The following is a 17,225-nucleotide window of genomic DNA, read 5'->3' on the forward strand; positions in this document are numbered from 1 at the left end:
AAGTATTTGTATGGCTATTATCAATGCAATAAGAAAAACACCCATGCAGGACATCATCAATATCAAGATCACTCATATGTAACAAAGAGATTTTTCTCGACAATTCTTCACACCCCAAAAATAAAGTAAGTTCATCATGCTGATTAGGAGTAATTTCATCATCACAATACAAATTTGCAGCACTCATTGGGTTCAAATTATCATTGGAGGAGCATTGAAAATTAAAATGACCCACTTCATGGCAAACTTCACAAATAAAAGGATAGAGGGCACAAACTTTTTTACCAAGATCATCTAGAGCCCTAAGCCACTTCCTAGTTTTTTCATTAATATGATGGATGCAATATTCATCTTTGACTTGATTAATTCCACAAGGTCTATGCATTCCACAAAAATTAACATGCTTATAAGAAATAGCATTTTTAGGAGTTTGAGCATGCTTATTGCAATAATTAACAACAATTTCATTCTTCATGCAAGCCTCTTTAAAAGGTTCATGATACTTATCAAAATTATTTTTAGGCAATTCAAAATGAGAAGCAAAGGCTTTATAAAGATTTGCAGCAACTTGGGAGTCAAGACCATAGGTAGCACTCATATTTCGAAATTTATCGGTATCCATAAAAGCTTCAATGCATTCATAATCATAATTTATACCTGACTCTTTACCTTCATTGTTCTCCCATCCTTCAGCGTTGTCCTCAATCCGATCAAGAAGATCCCACCTAGCTTCAACCTCTTTGCTTGTGAAAGATCCTTCCGAACACGCGTCCAGATAGTCCTTGTGTTGTCTTGAAAGCCTCGCATAAAAATTATTAACAATAACATTACTGGGAGCTCATGAATGGGACATTTGAGCATTAGAGATTTCAATCTCCCCCACGCTTGAGAAATACTCTCTCCATCACGAGGATAAAAGTTATAAATATAATTCCTATCAATATGCACTTCATGCGGAGGATAAAATTTAGAATAAAAGAGAGATGCAATTTCCTCCCAACCAAGAGAATGCCTATTCTCCAACAATTTATACCAATGCGCCGCTTTACTGCATAAATAAACGGAGAATAGCTTCTTCTTCACTTCATCCATAGAGATACCTGCACACTTGAATAACCCGCATAATTCGTGCAAAGACAAGAATGATCTCTAGGATGGACAGTTCCATCCCCTTTATAGTGATTGTCCATAACACGTTCAATAATTTTCATAGGTATTTTATACGGAATACTTTCAGCAGGTGGATTCAAAATATCAGAAGCATCATTAGAGTTATCGCATATGGGAGATAAAGCATTATCAGAACAAATTTTCTCCCCTAAAGATGGGAAGCTAAAAAGATCACAAAAACTAGCTTCCCCAAGCTTAGACTTCTTCATAGCATTAGCAGTAATTGCATTCATACTAATAACATCGCTACTAGCATGCAAATAAGGTTCCATAGGTTTTTTAATTTTTGCATCAAACAATTCTAAATCAGGAAAAAGACTAAAAAGCTCACCAATTTTTTTGTTGTTTTCCATTATGCCTAACTAGTGTAAACAAGAAACAAAAAGTTGCAATTGCAGGATCTAAAGGAAATAGCTTCGAGTACTTACAATGGCGGAAAATAGCTTAGTAGCCGAGATCCGGAGTGTGAGTACCTTTTACCTTTCCTCCCCGGCAACGGCGCCAGAAAATTAGCTTGATGTCTACGTTCCCCCTCCTTTCCTGTAGACAGTGTTGGGCCTCCAAGAGCAGAGGTTTGTAGAACAGCAGCAAGTTTTCCCTTAAGTGGATCACCCAAGGTTTATCGAACTCAGGGAGGAAGAGGTCAAAGATATCCCTCTCATGCAACCCTGCAACCACAAAGCAAGAAGTCTCTTGTGTCCCCAACACACCAAATAGGTGCACTAGTTCGGCGAAGAGATATTGAAATACAGGTGGTATGAATATATATGAGCAGTAGCAACGGTGCCAGAAAATAACTTGCTGGCGTGTAGTTGATGGTGGTAGTATTGCAGCAGTAGTAACGCAAGAAACAAGAAACAAGCAGCGATAGCAGTATTTAGGAACAAGGCCTAGGGATTACACTTTCACTAGTGGACACTCTCAACATTGATCACATAACAGAATAGATAAATGCATACTCTACACTTTTGTTGGATGATGAACACATTGCGTAGGATTACACGAACCCTCAATGCCGGAGTTAACAAGCTCCACAATTTGTTCATATTTTAGTAACCTTATAGTGTAAGATAGATCAAAAGACTAAACCAAGTACTAACATAGCATGCACACTGTCACCTTCATGCATATGTAGGAGGCATAGATCACATCAATATTATCATAGCAATAGTTAACTTCGCAATCTACAAGAGATCATGATCATAGCATAAACCAAGTACTAACACGGTGCACACACTGTCACCTTTACACACGTGCAGGAGGAATAGAACTACTTTAATAACTTTGCTAGAGTAGCACATAGATAAATTGTGATACAAAACTCATATGAATCTCAATCATGTAAAGCAGCTCATGAGATTATTGTATTGAGGTACATGGGAGAGAGATGAACCACATAGCTACAGCGAAGCCCTCAGCCTCGGGGGTGGATTACTCCCTCCTCATCATGGAGGCAGCGATGGCGGTGAAGATGGTGGTGAAGACGGCGGTGGAGATGGCTCCGGGGGCACTTCCCCGTCCCGGCAGGGTGCCGGAACAGAGACTTCTGTCCCCCGAATTGGAGTTTCGCGATGGCGGCGGCGTTACAGTAGCTTTTCTGGAGTTTCGTCAATTGGTACTGCGTTTTTAGGTCGAAAGGGCTTTTATAGGCCAAGAGGCGGCGCAGGAGGGTCACCAGGGCGCCCTCACCCTAGGCCGGCGCGGCCAGGGGCCTGCCCGCGCGGCCAAGTGGTGTGGGGCCCCTGGGCCTCCTCTCCGGGTCTCCTTCGGTGTCCTGGTCCGTCTCGGTGAATTATAATGTTTGGTCTTCGTTTCGTCGAATTCCGAGAATATTGCCCGAACAGCCTTTCTGGAACCAAAAACAGCAGAAAACAGGAACTGGCACTGTGGCATCTCGTTAATAGGTTAGTTCCGGAAAATGCATGAAAATGATATAAAGTGTGCATATAACATGTAGAAATCATCAATAATGTGGCATGGAACATAAGAAATTATCGATACGTCGGAGACGTATCATTGCTATGCATGTTCGTCTTGTCTGAAGTAAGAGTGATTTATCATGATCAAATGGTTTGAGTATGCATATTGTTAGAGAAGAACATTGGGCCGCTAACTAAAGCCATGATCCATGGTGGAAGTTTCAGTTTGGACAACAAACCTCAATCTCTTATGAGAATATTATTTGTTGTTGAATGCTTATGCATTAAAGAGGAGTCCATTATCTGTTGTCTATGTTGTCCCGGTATGGATGTCTAAGTTGAGAATAACCAAAAGCGAGAAATCCAATGCGAGCTTTCTCCTTAGACCTTTGTACAGGCGGCATAGAGGTACCCCTTTGTGACACTTGGTTGAAACATGTGCTATGCTATGATAATCCATGTAAATCCAAGCTAATTAGGACAAGGTGCGGGCACTATTAGTATACTATGCATGAGGCTTGCAACTTGTAGGATATAATTTACATAACTCATATGCTTTATTACTACCGTTGACAAAATTGTTTCTTGTTTTCAAAATAAAAGCTCTAGCACAAATATAGCAATCGATGCTTTCCTCTTTGAAGGACCATTCTTTTACTTTTATTGTTGAGTCAGTTCACCTATTTATTTCTCTCCACCTTAAGAAGCAAACACTTGTGTGAACTGTGCATTGATTCCTACATACTTGCATATTGCACTTGTTATATTACTTTGCATTGATAACTATCCATGAGATATACATGTTACAAGTTGAAAGCAACCGCTGAAACTTAATCTTCCTTTGTGTTGCTTCAATACCTCTACTATGAATTATTGCTTTATGAGTTAACTCTTATGCAAGACTTATTGATGCTTGTCTTTAAGTACTATTCATGAAAAGTCTTTGCTTTATGATTCAGTTGTTTACTCATGTCATTTACCATTGTTTCGATCGCTGCATTCATTACATGTGCTTACAATAGTATGATCAAGATTATGTTGGTAGCATTGTCACTAAGAAATTATCTTTGTTATCGTTTACCTACTCGGGACGAGTAGGAACTAAGCTTGGGGATGCTTGATACGTCTCAAACGTATCTATAATTTCTTATGTTCCATGCTACTTTTATGATGATACTCACATGTTTTATACACATTATATGTCATTATTATGCATTTTCCGGCACTAACCTATTAACGAGATGCCGAAGAGCCAGTTGCTGTTTTCTGCTGTTTTTGGTTTCAGAAATCCTAGTAAGGAAATATTCTCGGAATTGGACGAAATCAAAGCCCAGGTTCCTATTTTTCCACGAAGCTTCCAGAACACCTGAGGAGATACGAAGTGGGGCCACGAGGTGGCGCCACACTAAGGCGGCGCGGCCAAGGGGGGGCCCGTGCCGCCCTGTTGTGTGGCCCCCTCGTGAGCCCCCCTGACCTAATTCCTTCGCCTACTTAAAGCCTTCGTCGCGAAACCCCCAGTACCGAGAGCCACGATACGAGAAAACATACTGAGACGCCGCCGCCGCCAATCCCATCTCGGGGGATTCTGGAGATCACCTCCGGCACCCTGCCGGAGAGGGGAATCATCTCCCGGAGGACTCTACACCGCCATGGTCGCCTCCGGATTGATGAGTGAGTAGTTCACCCCTGGACTATGGGTCCATAGCTGTAGCTAGATGGTTGTCTTCTCCCCATTGTGCTTCATTGTATGATCTTGTGAGCTGCCTATCATGATCAAGATCATCTATCTGTAATGCTACATGTGTGTTTGTTGGGATCCGATGAATAGAGAATACTATGTTATGTTGATTATCAATCTATGTGTTGTTTATGATCTTGCATGCTCTCCGTTACTAGTAGATGCTTTGGCCAAGTTGATGCTTGTAACTCCAAGAGGGAGTATTTATGCTCGATAGTGGGTTCATGTCTCCGTGAATCTGGAGGAGTGACAAGAACCTCTAACATTATGGATGTGTTGTTGCCACTAGGGATAAAACATTGATGCTATGTTCGAGGATATAGTTATTGATTACATTACGCACCATACTTAATGCAATTGTCTGTTGTTTACAACTTAATACCGGAAGGGGTTCGGATGATAACCTGAAAGTGGACTTTTTAGGCATAGATGCATGCTGGATAGCGGTCTATGTACTTTGTCGTAATGCCCAATTAAATCTCACAATACTCTTCATGTCATGTATGTGCATTGTCATGCCCTCTCTATTTGTCAATTGCCCAACTGTAATTTGTTTACCCAATATGTTATTTCTTATGGGAGAGACACCTCTAGTGAACTGTGGACCCCGGTCCATTCTTTTACATCGAATACAATTTACTGCAATACTGTTTCTACTGTTCTCTGCAAACAATCATCATCCACACTATACATCTAATCCTTTGTTACAGCAAGCCGGTGAGATTGACAACCTCACTGTTTCGTTGGGGCAAAGTACTTTGGTTGTGTTGTGCAGGTTCCACGTTGGCGCCGGAATCCCTGGTGTTGCGCCGCACTACACTCCGTCACCAACAACCTTCAACGTGCTTCTTGACTCCTACTGGTTCGATTAAACCTTGGTTTCTTACTGAGGGAAAACTTGCTGCTATACGATATCATACATTCCTCTTGGGGTTCCCAACGGACGAGTGCTTTACCGTCACAAGGAAGCTACTACGCCCACGTCAACTACGCGCTAGCAGGGACGCGACTGTAGATGCTCTTACGTGCTCGCGCGCGTGTATGGCCGATCCGAATCTTACAAGAGCCGGTATGGAAGAAACAGGTGGGCGTGCGTCCGTTTCAGAGTTGCCGTGCCACCGCCATAAATAGTCGGCGGTGACCCGTCCTCGAGTCAATTTCAGTCCGGCACACAGGTCACAGACTCAGCTCGCCCCCAATCGACCATCTATCTCTCCTTAAGGGCATCTTCAACACCATGACGCATTTCGGATGTCCAAAAGTAGCAGCGTCTGTTTGCGTCGTCCCACGGATATATTTTGTTCGCGCGTCCATTTACGTCTAGGGTGCTCCCACCGGGTGCCCATTTTTAGATTTACATCATATTTAAAAGCATAGAAAGTAGTACATTTGAAAGCATAAAAACTATACAAAGTAGTTCTAGAAGCCTAGACTAGTTGCTCCCTAACGGGCCGGCCCCGTCGTTGCGTCGCTCCCTCGCCTGTTTCTCTGCCGCCTCCCGTGCGGCCGCTAGGGCTCGGTGCGCCGCCGCGTCCTCTAGCAAGCACTACCGCAGCCTCGCATTGGTGGCCTCGTCCTTAATCGTCTCAAAGGACTCGACTATAGCCCTCTGCTCTACCGCCCTTTTCTCCGGGTAGGCGCATCAGGGTCATCGGAAGACCATGATATGTCGGAGTCGGAGTCCTCTGCGGCTGCGGCGGCAGCCACCCTGCGCTATTCCATCTCGGCGTCTAACGCCGCCTGGGCCGCCCGCTCCTCCTCTGCTTCCTTCTCTGCTTCGGCCAAGGCCTTGGCGTCCCTGACCGGGTCGAGAAGGTCATCTGTGCTGTCGTCGTCGAACTCCTCGTCGGAGCTCGAGGGCGGGGGAGGTGGAGGCGCGGCAGCCTAGCCACGGCCGGCGCTGCTCATGGTGGCTCCGGTGGAGGCTGAGCGGCAGCGGCGCTACGGTGGAGGTTGTGCGGCAGCTAGGGTTTTGTGGGGAGGAGATGAGATGCTCGCGCCCTGTTTATATAGATCGGAGGCAGGGCGATGGCCGCGGCATGCGTGTCATCGCCATTACTTCGTGCGCACAGGTAGGCGACGGCCGCGCGCCACGCGAGGCATCGCCATTTACGCGGCTGCAGACTGCCGAAGCGACGCCTCGGCGCCAGTACTGGCGGAGAAGACGCATCGACGCTGGGTCACTGCCAGGCGGGTCAGACGAAACGTCCGCCAGACGCGAGTAGACACTTTGCGCGTCCGCGCAGCGTCCGCAGTGACGCATCCGAGACGCATATTTGGGTCAGGTTTGCATCGCCGCGGACGGCCCGATCACTTTGTGTCGTCCTGCTGGAGGTGATACCAAACACATTTTTCAGCCCGGCAGACGCAAACGGCTCGCTCAGTTGGAGATGCCCTAATCGTTCCAGCTAGAGCGCTCAGCCTCAGCCTCTTCTTCTCCAGCTATAAAATCGAGACTCCCGGCCTCCCTCTAGCCACCATTGTTGATAAGTTTCCCTCGACTCCCAAGCAAGTCGCGGCAGTGCCGCAGTGGATCAGTCAACCAAAACCGGCCGGCCGATCGATCAAGGAGGCCAGCGCAATGGAGCGCGGCGGTGACAAGCAGGCGAAGCAGAACGGCGACCATAGTGGCTGCGACGGCGACGCGTCGGAGTGGAAGAAGGTGGTGGTGCTGACGGCCATCGTGGAGGTCCAAGACCCCACAGCAAGGTACCCATCGCCCCTCCGTCGGCTCCTTAGGGCATCTCCAGTGGCACAACACAAATGGACGCTGAGCGACCGTTTGCGTCCACCGGGCTGGAAAGTGCGTCTGATACCACTCGCCCCGCTGGAGATGCTACCATACGCATTTTTTTTGACTCGGCGGACGCAAAGATGTCCTTATCAACTTATTGCCTGGTTGACTTGATACCTCTCAGTCCGGCTCCTGTCCATGCTAGCTCACGCGCTCAAGCTTGCCCCTTCCTTGTCAGTTCAGTTAGCTAGCTGCTCTCTGATCTATAGTAAATGTAAAAGCGTTTGTTTTAAATTTAGTAATTAAAATAAATTATTTATATTTATTTTAAATTTAGTTTTCTCCCTCTCAAATCATAACGCAAACTGAGAATCATATCGAACACATAAGCACTCAACGCGTTTACTGCACCAGGCGAGACATGCTAACTGTTGTACCGTTACAGTACTACTATTACCTCAATTGTCTTGACTTAGTTTGCCTATTACAGTAATAATAATAATACTCTTTCGGATATTAAATACTTGTCGCAGATTTGGATCAAATATATAAGCTAAAACATGTGTAAGTTAACTTAACCCGCCACAAGTTTTAAAGCCGGACAAAGTAGTTTTTTAAACTAGAAAGTATTTAGGCAGCCTGTTAGTGCATCTCCATCACCGCCCCAATAGCAACCTTAGTAACGATTTAGGGGCCGGTGTTGGTTTTTGGGCTTACACTGGCATGACTTAAAAATAGCCGGGGTGTTTTCGAGGTCAATAAAATCATCGGCAACCCAGCGCCGGCGTCTTCGGACAAGGCTTCAATTCTGGCGCGTCGACCCCGGTGACATGTCGGATTTTGTCTATAGGCCCCGCTTGGCAGTTACTAACCCAAAAATCTTACTTTTTTCCCAATTCCTTTTCCCCTCTCGCTTGCCGCTTCATTTCTTCCACCCTCCTCTCCAGCTCCCGCCTGCCACTCCAGCTCCCGTCCTCCTCTCTACCGTCTGCTCCGCCGTCGTCCTTTTTGACATGCCTCCAAATAAGACGATGGTTCTGAAAGGGCCGACGAAGTCGTGCAAGGTTACATTGAAGAAGAAGCCGGCGGCGATGCCGGGGAGGAGTGTGCCGCCGAGCATGCCAGCTGCGCCGTCGTGACTCGTGAGGACGGACCAAAAAAGGCATCACAATGTTGGCCAACTGAACCAGGCAGCTATGCAGGTATGCATCAGCCTTGGTAGGACGCAACATCCCGAAGGTGTGAGAGGGTACCATGCCACCATCGGATGCGGGAACTCTCCTCCCCCTCATCACCGGTGTCCTTCACGGAATCATCGTTGCTATCGCAGATGCACTTCTCGCAGATGGACGGCCACGTCTCGTACTTCCCCGAGTTCGGCGAGAGCGACACGATTGTTGATCCCAACGCCCAGTTCTGACCGGTGACCGCGCCAAGACGTCGTGCCTATGGACTTGACCTCAACAAGGACTACACCAACTCACCGGGCATGCGTCGCGGGTCCAGTAGCGGCTGTGGCCACGTGACCCACGGCACCGGGCTGCCTTACTCCTTGTTCAGCACCGACGTCATCAACATCTGCCCATATGTTCAACAATTCGTCTGGCGGTGGCATTGGCAGCCAGGCCGACATCGGTAACACCATTGGTCGTAGAGCAGCCGCCCGTGATCGACGCCCAACCTTCGGTAATCGACAGCCAACCGGATGTCACGGAGGTGGCCCTGCCGCTCACGCCATTCCTGTAATCCATTTGGCCATGAAGGTCAAGTTGTTATTTTTGTAGCCGGACTATAAGATGAGGGCGAGGTGGTGGTCGGATGTTGGCCAACATTTGAATTTCTACTCGCAAAACTTCATTCGAATTTCTATCTCTGTTTGCGGAATTTAATTTTATTGGTCAAATAATCCTTTGGACGCCGGTTTAGGGTCGCCAGTGTGGGGCAGCCCTCGCCAAGTGGAGGGAGCAACTATCGGCCCACCCAATAGTGCACTACCGGTGTACCTAGCGACGCCTATTTGAAGTGCACCTGTGAAGACGCTCTTAGGACTTCGGAGACACTATTTTAGTACCTAAATAGTGTCTATGCATTTTTTTTAGTCAAAGATTGATTTAATTCTAGTTGGTTCAAAGATTTCTACTAGTCATCTAATGTTAGACAATGTAGATACGGTATAACCTTAATATGTTGTAGTTTGTAACAATTGTAATCACCAATCCCTTGATCTTAGGAAATCTTGTTTGATTGTATATTTGGTTATCAAGGCATGGATGATCAATATATAAAGGTACCGATCTCAGAGAAGATCAATACGGCCGGCAAATCATTGTTTTCGACAGTCTATGCATCTTTTTAAGTCAAAGATCCGATTTTAATTCTAGTTGATTCAGATAGTCAAGCGGCTGGAGTAGCACTTGCATGGTGCCCACCATGTTAAGCGCGTTTAGATAAGAGCATCTCCAGCCATCTCCCCCGACGAGCCCCCAGAACGTCTTTTTTTTTCTATCTGGATGGACGAAAACGGCCCAGCACGCCCCCGGTTCCTCGTTTTCACCCGGATTTGGGCTTTCATCCGTCCGGGGAGCCCAGGCCATCCCCGGCCCCCCCGGGGAGCACTCAGGGACTCCGGACGAAACTAAAGCGCGGGAAACGTAGCGAAAACTTCCCGCGCAGCTTGTGGCCCCAACTTGTCGGCGAGAGAGGCCAATCGTCTTGCGCGCCTTCAAAAGCCTGCCGCCGGTCAGACTTCGTCGGACGCGTCGCCTCCGATTCACGCGCGGCTCTCTCTATTTATCGCCGAACCTACCGCGTCTCGCCGAATTCACCACCGCCGTCTCCCTCCTCTCCCAATCGACATCAACCAGCGAGCAATGGCGGGCCACTGCGCGGCGAACAACGGTTTCGGCCGCCGTTCCCTACACCAGTGGGAGGCGGGACTTCTGCACATGGCGAGCTACCCGGCGCCGCCGGACTTCCGCATGCCCGGAGGATGGCGCCAGAGTGTGTGTGTGTGTGGGGGGGGGGGGTCCCGATCCCGCCGCTTCCGGTGGGACGAGACGAGCTCGATGCCGCTATCGACGTTGTGCTGGTCACCCTCACCGACGAGCACCGCGCGGATACCGCACCGACAACTACGACGCGTGGAACGAGTTCTTCCGTCTCCGGCACTTACGAGAACTCGCAGCCTTCGACGGCCCTCCCCCTCCTCCAGCGCGTAACAACGCCGCCGGCCGCCGCCGCTGGTGGGGTGCGCCGGGCCGCACGCTCGCCCGTTTACTCGCGCACATCGAGGCCGGCAAGACCCCTCCCTTGGGGATGCCGCCGGCGGCGCCGAATGCCGGGACCTCGAGCGACCACGACGACATGTAGTATTTTTTATATTTTCATCTGGCCGAATTCAAATATATGTAGGAAATCGGCCTATATATGTACGAACTCACCTACGTATGTTAAATACCTTTAAATTTCGCTTTTGTTTGATCAAATTTCGCCTTGTTTTGTACGATTTCGCCGTTATTTACCAAAAGAATTGATCCATCCAAGACTCGCCGCTGGGAAAAATGGCCTCCCCGGACCAAAACTTACATCCATCCGGCGCTATACCGGCGTTAAGTAGCGCCGGATTTGGACGTGGGAAGGCCCAACGGCTGGGATGCTCTAACTGCCACACATTCTGAAGTTAGAGTAATGTTTTTCCTCATTCTCATCTTATCCTTGCATCGGTGGTACGTCCAGTATTGGTGGATTCGATGGCTTTAATTTATGTCGGTGTTATTTCATATCAATCTTTTTGATTTAGGTTGTCGTTATTGACAATGGTTGCTGCCGTGTTAGGCTGTTACTTTGAGATCTTAGCATGATGATTTTACATCCGGTGATGGGGAAGTGAGGACTGCGGTACGCCTTGGGCTCATGATTGTGTCTATATTCATTCCTAGGTGGTCTAAATACTTATTTACATTTTCTTGTTAATTTTTAATTACTTATGATTATTAATACAAAAACATTTTACTTGCTCATCCGAAGGGCTGATCCGAGTCTGGCAGAAATCGGTATAGGTGTGCGTCCGTTTCAGAGTTGCAGTGCTGTAAAATAAATAGTCGGCGAGGCGAGGTGACCCGTCGTCCAGTCGATTTCAGTTCCGCACCGCACACAGGTCCATAGCCTTTGCACAACAGCTCGTCCCCCATCGCCACCATCTGTCTCTCCTCGCAGAACGCTCAGCCCCAGCTAGCCTCCCCTTCTCCCAGAACGCTATAAAATCCACACTCCCAGCCCGCACTCCAGCCATTGCTGACTAGTTTTCTCCCAAGCAAGCCGCGGGCGGCAATCGATCAGTCAGTCGAAGCCGGACAGCCGATCGATTGAGGAATGGAGCGAGGTGGTGACGAGCAGGAGAAGCAGACCGGCCATGGTGGCTGCGACGGCGGCGGCGACGCGTCGGAGTGGAAGAAGGTGGCGGAGCTGAGGGCCGTCGTCGAGGCCAAGGACCCCGCAGCCAAGGTACGTACCCATCTCTCTCCTCATCAACTTGTTGCCTGATGGACTTGACTGCACTGTGTCCTGTCCGGAAACAAATTCCCGTGACTAGCTGGTTCACGCGCGCCTGCCGTGTCGGTTCTGTTAGCTATACTCCCTTCAATCTAACTATCGAGGGTTTAGTTTATATCTAATCTAGCAATTGAAATTCAAATTTCAACGATAATTATTATCGATCGGAGGAAGCATTTTAATTATTTGCTAGCTTCTGAAATAGGTTGTCGCTCGCCCCCATTTAAAAATAAAATTCACAATTGATCAAGTTTGCCGCTCACAGTTAGTCAGCTTTATTAACTGGAAAGTATTCAAGTTAGGAGACATAGTGTTCAGCTACTAGCTAGGGAGCGCGCGCAGTAGGTGAGCAGACGAGTTAAAAGGATGGACCAGATCAAAGTTACACGATCGATCTGATGCACGGCCGATCAAGCTGGTACATCTGCCTGGCTGCGCGGCAGTGGTTGCTGGTCGCTTTGGGCGTTGATAACTCACGCTTTTCTCATGAACACGGGTTGTTGATCAGTCTCTGGGTAGTTAAGGCGCGCGCGCTCGTGCCAGAAGGAGTAGTTATTAGCGGTTGGCCCAGCAAACAGAGAGTTACTACGTCGATGGGAAGCTACTGCCATGCGTTCCTTCCATCCATTGGCGCCTACGTGCCCACGTGTGCGCCGGCCTATAGTAGAGCTATTTGCTCAACTTAAGTTTTTCATGTCATCTATAGCATCCTATATAGTGGAAATGCACTTTTGTGATCCCAGGTGCATATGCTCCCTTTACCCCAAAAAATGAATTTCAAAATATTAAAAACTTTGAAGATTTTTTTTAGCACGCATATCTCCACTTTCTATGTCATCACTTATAGTTTCATAGTAAAATGATCATTTGTGTGGCTTGTACAAAAAAGACAAATAAATACCTACTAAAAAGCCTTATTTTAGCATCGATTTTTGTCTTTCTTGCACAATCGACATAACAATTCATTTTTTTTTCCGAAATGCCTTCATGATCACGTATGATGTTGAAATGTACGCACAATATTTTGTTTGATTTTTTGATATTTTTTAATATGTTTAAATTTTTTTTTATATAAAGGGACCATATGCACCCATAAGCAAAAGCACCATGTCCGCTATATAGCCAATATATACATATAACTCTCTCTATCCAACAAATATTGTCCCAATTTTATCAAAATTTAGATGTATCTAATGTATAGATCTAAATTTAGATAAGGTTAATACACCCTTTATTCAACAGAGGAAGTAGTTAGCTACAAAATTAGTACTTCACAAAGTACTTCACTAATATGTGTTTTGTCTTACGCTCTTGCAAAGTGTTTAGGAACACACCTGCTGCTGCCAGCACACTTCTCTTCTCTTCTCGCCGCTCATGCAACTCGGGAAAAATATATTAGTCTAATTCTTACAGCCTCCTATTTGTTTTTGTTAGCGGTGGAAAACGTGGAACAGTAGGTATAGCGTGAGTGCGCATCACGTTGCTCTTGCAGCTGTCGGCGTATTTATTGGCACCGTTGGCTATGCTAAGCTACAGCTGCTTGATATAACCGGACAGGCGCATAGCTCGTGGCGATCGAAAGTTCATAAATGTTCACCACAACGACCTCATGATAGCCAACCGTCCAGTGCCATCCACTTGGCCCTTCAATTCAAATCCTGAAACTACAGAACTATCATTTTGTCCAACCATACATGTACCTAACGTCCAAGTGGAAGCTGATCCAACCGTTGGTTGATTCATTGCCATGTATGCAGGAGGAGGATGACTTCATGCTGCGGCGGTTCCTGCGAGCCCGGGACCACAACATCGGCAAGGCGTCGGCGATGTTCCTCAAGTACCTTGCCTGGAAGTGCGCCGCCAAGCCCAACGGCTCCATAACCGCCGATGAGGTGCGCAACGAGCTCGCGCAAGATAAACTCTACGTGCACGGCCACGACAAGATGGGTCGCCCGATGGTGTACCTCTTCGGCGCCCGCCACATCGCTACAAAGCGCAACCTCAACGAGTTCAAGCGCTACGTTGTCTATATCCTCGACACCACCTGCACCAAGTATGCATCCGCATACACCAATTAGTTAGTTGAATTTAATGTATGGATAATGTGAAATGTTAATGGTGGAATTACAAAATTGTGTGGATGTGTTCTTCAGGTTGGAGGCGGGACAGGAGAAGTTTGCATCGGTGGTGGACCTGAAGGGGTTCGGGTACGCGAACTACGACATCCGGGCGATGTTGGAGGCGCTGGACATCATGCAGAACAACTACCCGGAGCGGCTGGGGCGGGTGTTCCTCATCCACGTGCCCTACGTGTTCATGGCAGCGTGGAAGATGGTGTACCCCTTCATCGACGACATCACCAAGAAAAAGTTCGTGTTCGTCGCTGACAAGAATCTAGATGCCACCCTCCGGGACGCCATTGAGGAGTCTCAGCTGCCCGAGGAGTTTGGCGGAAAGCTCAAGCTCCAAGGCTTCAACGCGCCGTGCAACTGATTGGTAACGATTTATTAATGTTGTCCAAATGCACTCGATGAGTACGTACTACGGATGAAGTACGGTTCGTTTGGAATTGATGATGGAACAGAGATTCGATCCATCCTTAAGGTTACTTGGTCCCTGCCTGAGGCACATGCATGCATCGTCGAATAATTTGTTCATGAAATGAAGTGTCTCGTACGTCGAGATCTGGTTCTGTGATGTGCTGAGCGACTGTATTGTACGTGCAGCTAGCGCGCTGCTAGTGCATGCGGTGGGTCGGGATAAGGTATTCATGAGATGTGGTCCGTGGTGTAGGTGCAGACAACCTAAATGCATGTACTGCTGCTGCTGCTGCACGATGAGGAGGATATGCACTCGCAAGGGGGGGCTCGGTAGGGTGAATATGGAGCCAACTCCATTCAACTTACAAATATTTTTTAGTTATGTGTTTGCTCGACTCGAAACGTTAACATAATAAGTGTAGAGAGAGATGCAATGCTCGATGTATTGATCGGATGCATATGACGGTATATATATAGGCCACGTCCTCGACTATACAAGGAAGGAGGCGGGCCCAATAGTAAATATACAAAGATATGTATCGCTATACAATAACTACAGAGGATACACATCCGGATATACAAGATATGTATCTCAACACCCCCGCAGTCGAAGCGTCGCCTGGTCGAACGCATAGACTGGACCGGAACTCCTCAAAAGATGTCGTAGGAAGATCCTTTGTCATGATATCTGCAACTTGTGTGGAGGTGGGCACATGAAGAACTCGAATGTGTCCAAGTGCCACCTGTTCCCGAACAAAATGGATGTCCAGCTCAATATGCTTGGTGCGGCGATGGTGGGCCGGGTTGGCGGAGAGGTAGACGGCGGAGATGTTGTCGCAGTAGACCACGGTGGCTTTGGCAACAGGACATGAGAGCTCAACGAGGAGTTGCCGCAGCCAGGAGACCTCAGCAACTGCGTTAGCAACAGCCCGGTACTCCGCTTCGGCGCTGGAGCGAGAGACCGTGGGCTGTCGCTTAGACGACCAGGAGATGAGCGAAGGTCCGAAGTAGACACAGTAGCCAGACGTGGAGCGACGCGTGTCGGGGCAGCCGGCCCAATCGGCGTCCGAGTAGGCGACGATGTCCGTGGCGGTGGAGGCGTGGAGAGAGAGACCGAAGTCCATGGTACCACGAATGTAGCGGAGGATCCGCTTGACCGCAGCCCAATGAGGATCCCGTGGAGCGTGCATGTGAAGGCACACCTGCTGAACAGCATACTGCAGCTCGGGGCGAGTCAAGGTGAGGTACTGCATGGCACCGACGATGGAGCGATAAGAGGACGCATTCGTGGCGGAGAGCTTGGACTTCGTGTCGACCGGCGTGGCCGCGGGTTTGCAATTAAGCATACCTGCGCGGTCCAGGAGCTCATGGGCGTACTTGCGCTGATGAAGGAAGAAGCCGTCGGTGCGACGTACGACCTCGATGCCGAGGAAGTAGTGCAGAGGCCCCAAGTCCTTGAGAGCAAACTCAGCGCGAAGACGCTCTGTGAGCTGTCGCAGGAGGTCCGTGGAGCTGGCCGTTAAGATGATGTCGTCGACATAGAGCAGCAGGTACGCGGTGGTGGCGCCGTTGTTGTACACGAACAGCGATGCATCGGAGCGGGTGGAGCGGAAGCCGAGTTGGTGAAGAAACATTGCGATGCGCTGGTACCGGGCGCGTGGAGCCTGCTTGAGCCCGTATAACGAGCCAGAGAGCAGGCACACATGGTCGGGGTGGGCGCTGTCGACGAAACCAGTGGGCTGCTGGCAGAAGACCTGTTCCTCTAGATGGCCGTGAAGGAAGGCGTTGGAGACGTCCATCTGATGCACGGGCCATGCGCGGGAGACCGCGAGCTGAAGAACAGTGCGGATCGTCCCGGGCTTGACAACCGGGGTGAAGGTGTCGGTGAAGTCGACGCCGGCTCGCTGGCGAAAACCACGAACCATCCACCGCGCCTTGTGGAGGTCGAGAGTACCGTCCGGATGGAACTTGTGCTTGAAGACCCACTTCCCGGTGATGATGTTGGCGTGAGAGGGGCGGGGAACAAGCGTCCATGTCTGGTTCCACTGCAGGGCGTCAAACTCGTCACGCATGGCTGCAAACCACTGTGGGTCGCGGAGAGCAGCCCGGGTAGAGGTGGGCAGGGGCGACGGTGTGGCTGGTGAAGGCGCGGAAGTCGACGCGGTGCAGACATACTCGTCCGAGGGGTACCGCGTGCTCGGGAGGCGAATCCCCGCATGGGCGCGCGTGAGGGGGCTCGTCACCGGCGGCGAAGGAGGCGGAGGCGGGGCCGGAGGCGAGGCATCGCCCGAGCTGGGGATCGAGGGTGACGCGGTAGAGAGCGCAGATGACACGGCGGTGCCCGAGGCAGTGCTCGAGGGCGACGCGGGCGGTGTCGGGGGCGAGGCAGCGGCGCCCGAGGCGGGGCTCGAGGGCGCCACGTGTGAGCCCGAGGCAGTGCTCGAGGGCGTCACGGGAGGCGTCGCAGCTGGAGTAGAGGGAGCGCGCGGGGGCGCTGCCGAGCCAGGGACCTCCACCAAGGTAGGGCCGCGACGCCGCGGACTGTCAGTCGCGGGAGGAGAAGTCCTCACCTG

At 49.2% G+C, this 17,225-nt stretch overlaps 2 protein-coding genes across 2 annotated transcripts; one reads left to right on the plus strand and one right to left on the minus strand.

Annotated features, from left to right (window-relative positions):
• Nucleotides 1–11,695: 11,695 nt before the first annotated feature.
• On the plus strand, nucleotides 11,696–14,809 carry LOC127291765 (uncharacterized). Its single transcript, XM_051321083.1, has 3 exons — nucleotides 11,696–12,064; nucleotides 13,870–14,165; nucleotides 14,266–14,809. The coding sequence occupies exons 1-3, from the start codon at nucleotides 11,933–11,935 to the stop codon at nucleotides 14,603–14,605; spliced, it is 768 nt and encodes a 255-aa protein (XP_051177043.1). The 5' UTR covers nucleotides 11,696–11,932; the 3' UTR covers nucleotides 14,606–14,809.
• A 522-nt stretch (nucleotides 14,810–15,331) lies between these two features.
• On the minus strand, nucleotides 15,332–16,724 carry LOC127346562 (uncharacterized mitochondrial protein AtMg00810-like). The gene is made up of 2 exons (XM_051372849.1): nucleotides 15,453–16,724; nucleotides 15,332–15,340 (listed from the first exon to the last, which is right to left on the minus strand). The coding sequence occupies exons 1-2, from the start codon at nucleotides 16,722–16,724 to the stop codon at nucleotides 15,332–15,334; spliced, it is 1,281 nt and encodes a 426-aa protein (XP_051228809.1).
• Nucleotides 16,725–17,225: the final 501 nt, after the last annotated feature.

Source organism: Lolium perenne, chromosome 4 (assembly GCF_019359855.2).
Source record: "Lolium perenne isolate Kyuss_39 chromosome 4, Kyuss_2.0, whole genome shotgun sequence".
In the NCBI taxonomy this organism is placed as follows: Eukaryota; Viridiplantae; Streptophyta; class Magnoliopsida; order Poales; family Poaceae; genus Lolium; species Lolium perenne.

Excerpts from the sequence above, each read along its gene's own strand:
- LOC127346562 (XM_051372849.1), bottom strand. The coding sequence starts at position 16,724 with ATGCGTGACGAGTTTGACGCCCTGCAGTGGAACCAGACATGGACGCTT.
- LOC127291765 (XM_051321083.1), top strand. The coding sequence starts at position 11,933 with ATGGAGCGAGGTGGTGACGAGCAGGAGAAGCAGACCGGCCATGGTGGC. Across the intron at positions 12,065-13,869 it reads CCAAGGACCCCGCAGCCAAG|GAGGAGGATGACTTCATGCT; the intron begins GTACGTACCCAT and ends CCATGTATGCAG. Across the intron at positions 14,166-14,265 it reads CTCGACACCACCTGCACCAA|GTTGGAGGCGGGACAGGAGA; the intron begins GTATGCATCCGC and ends TGTGTTCTTCAG.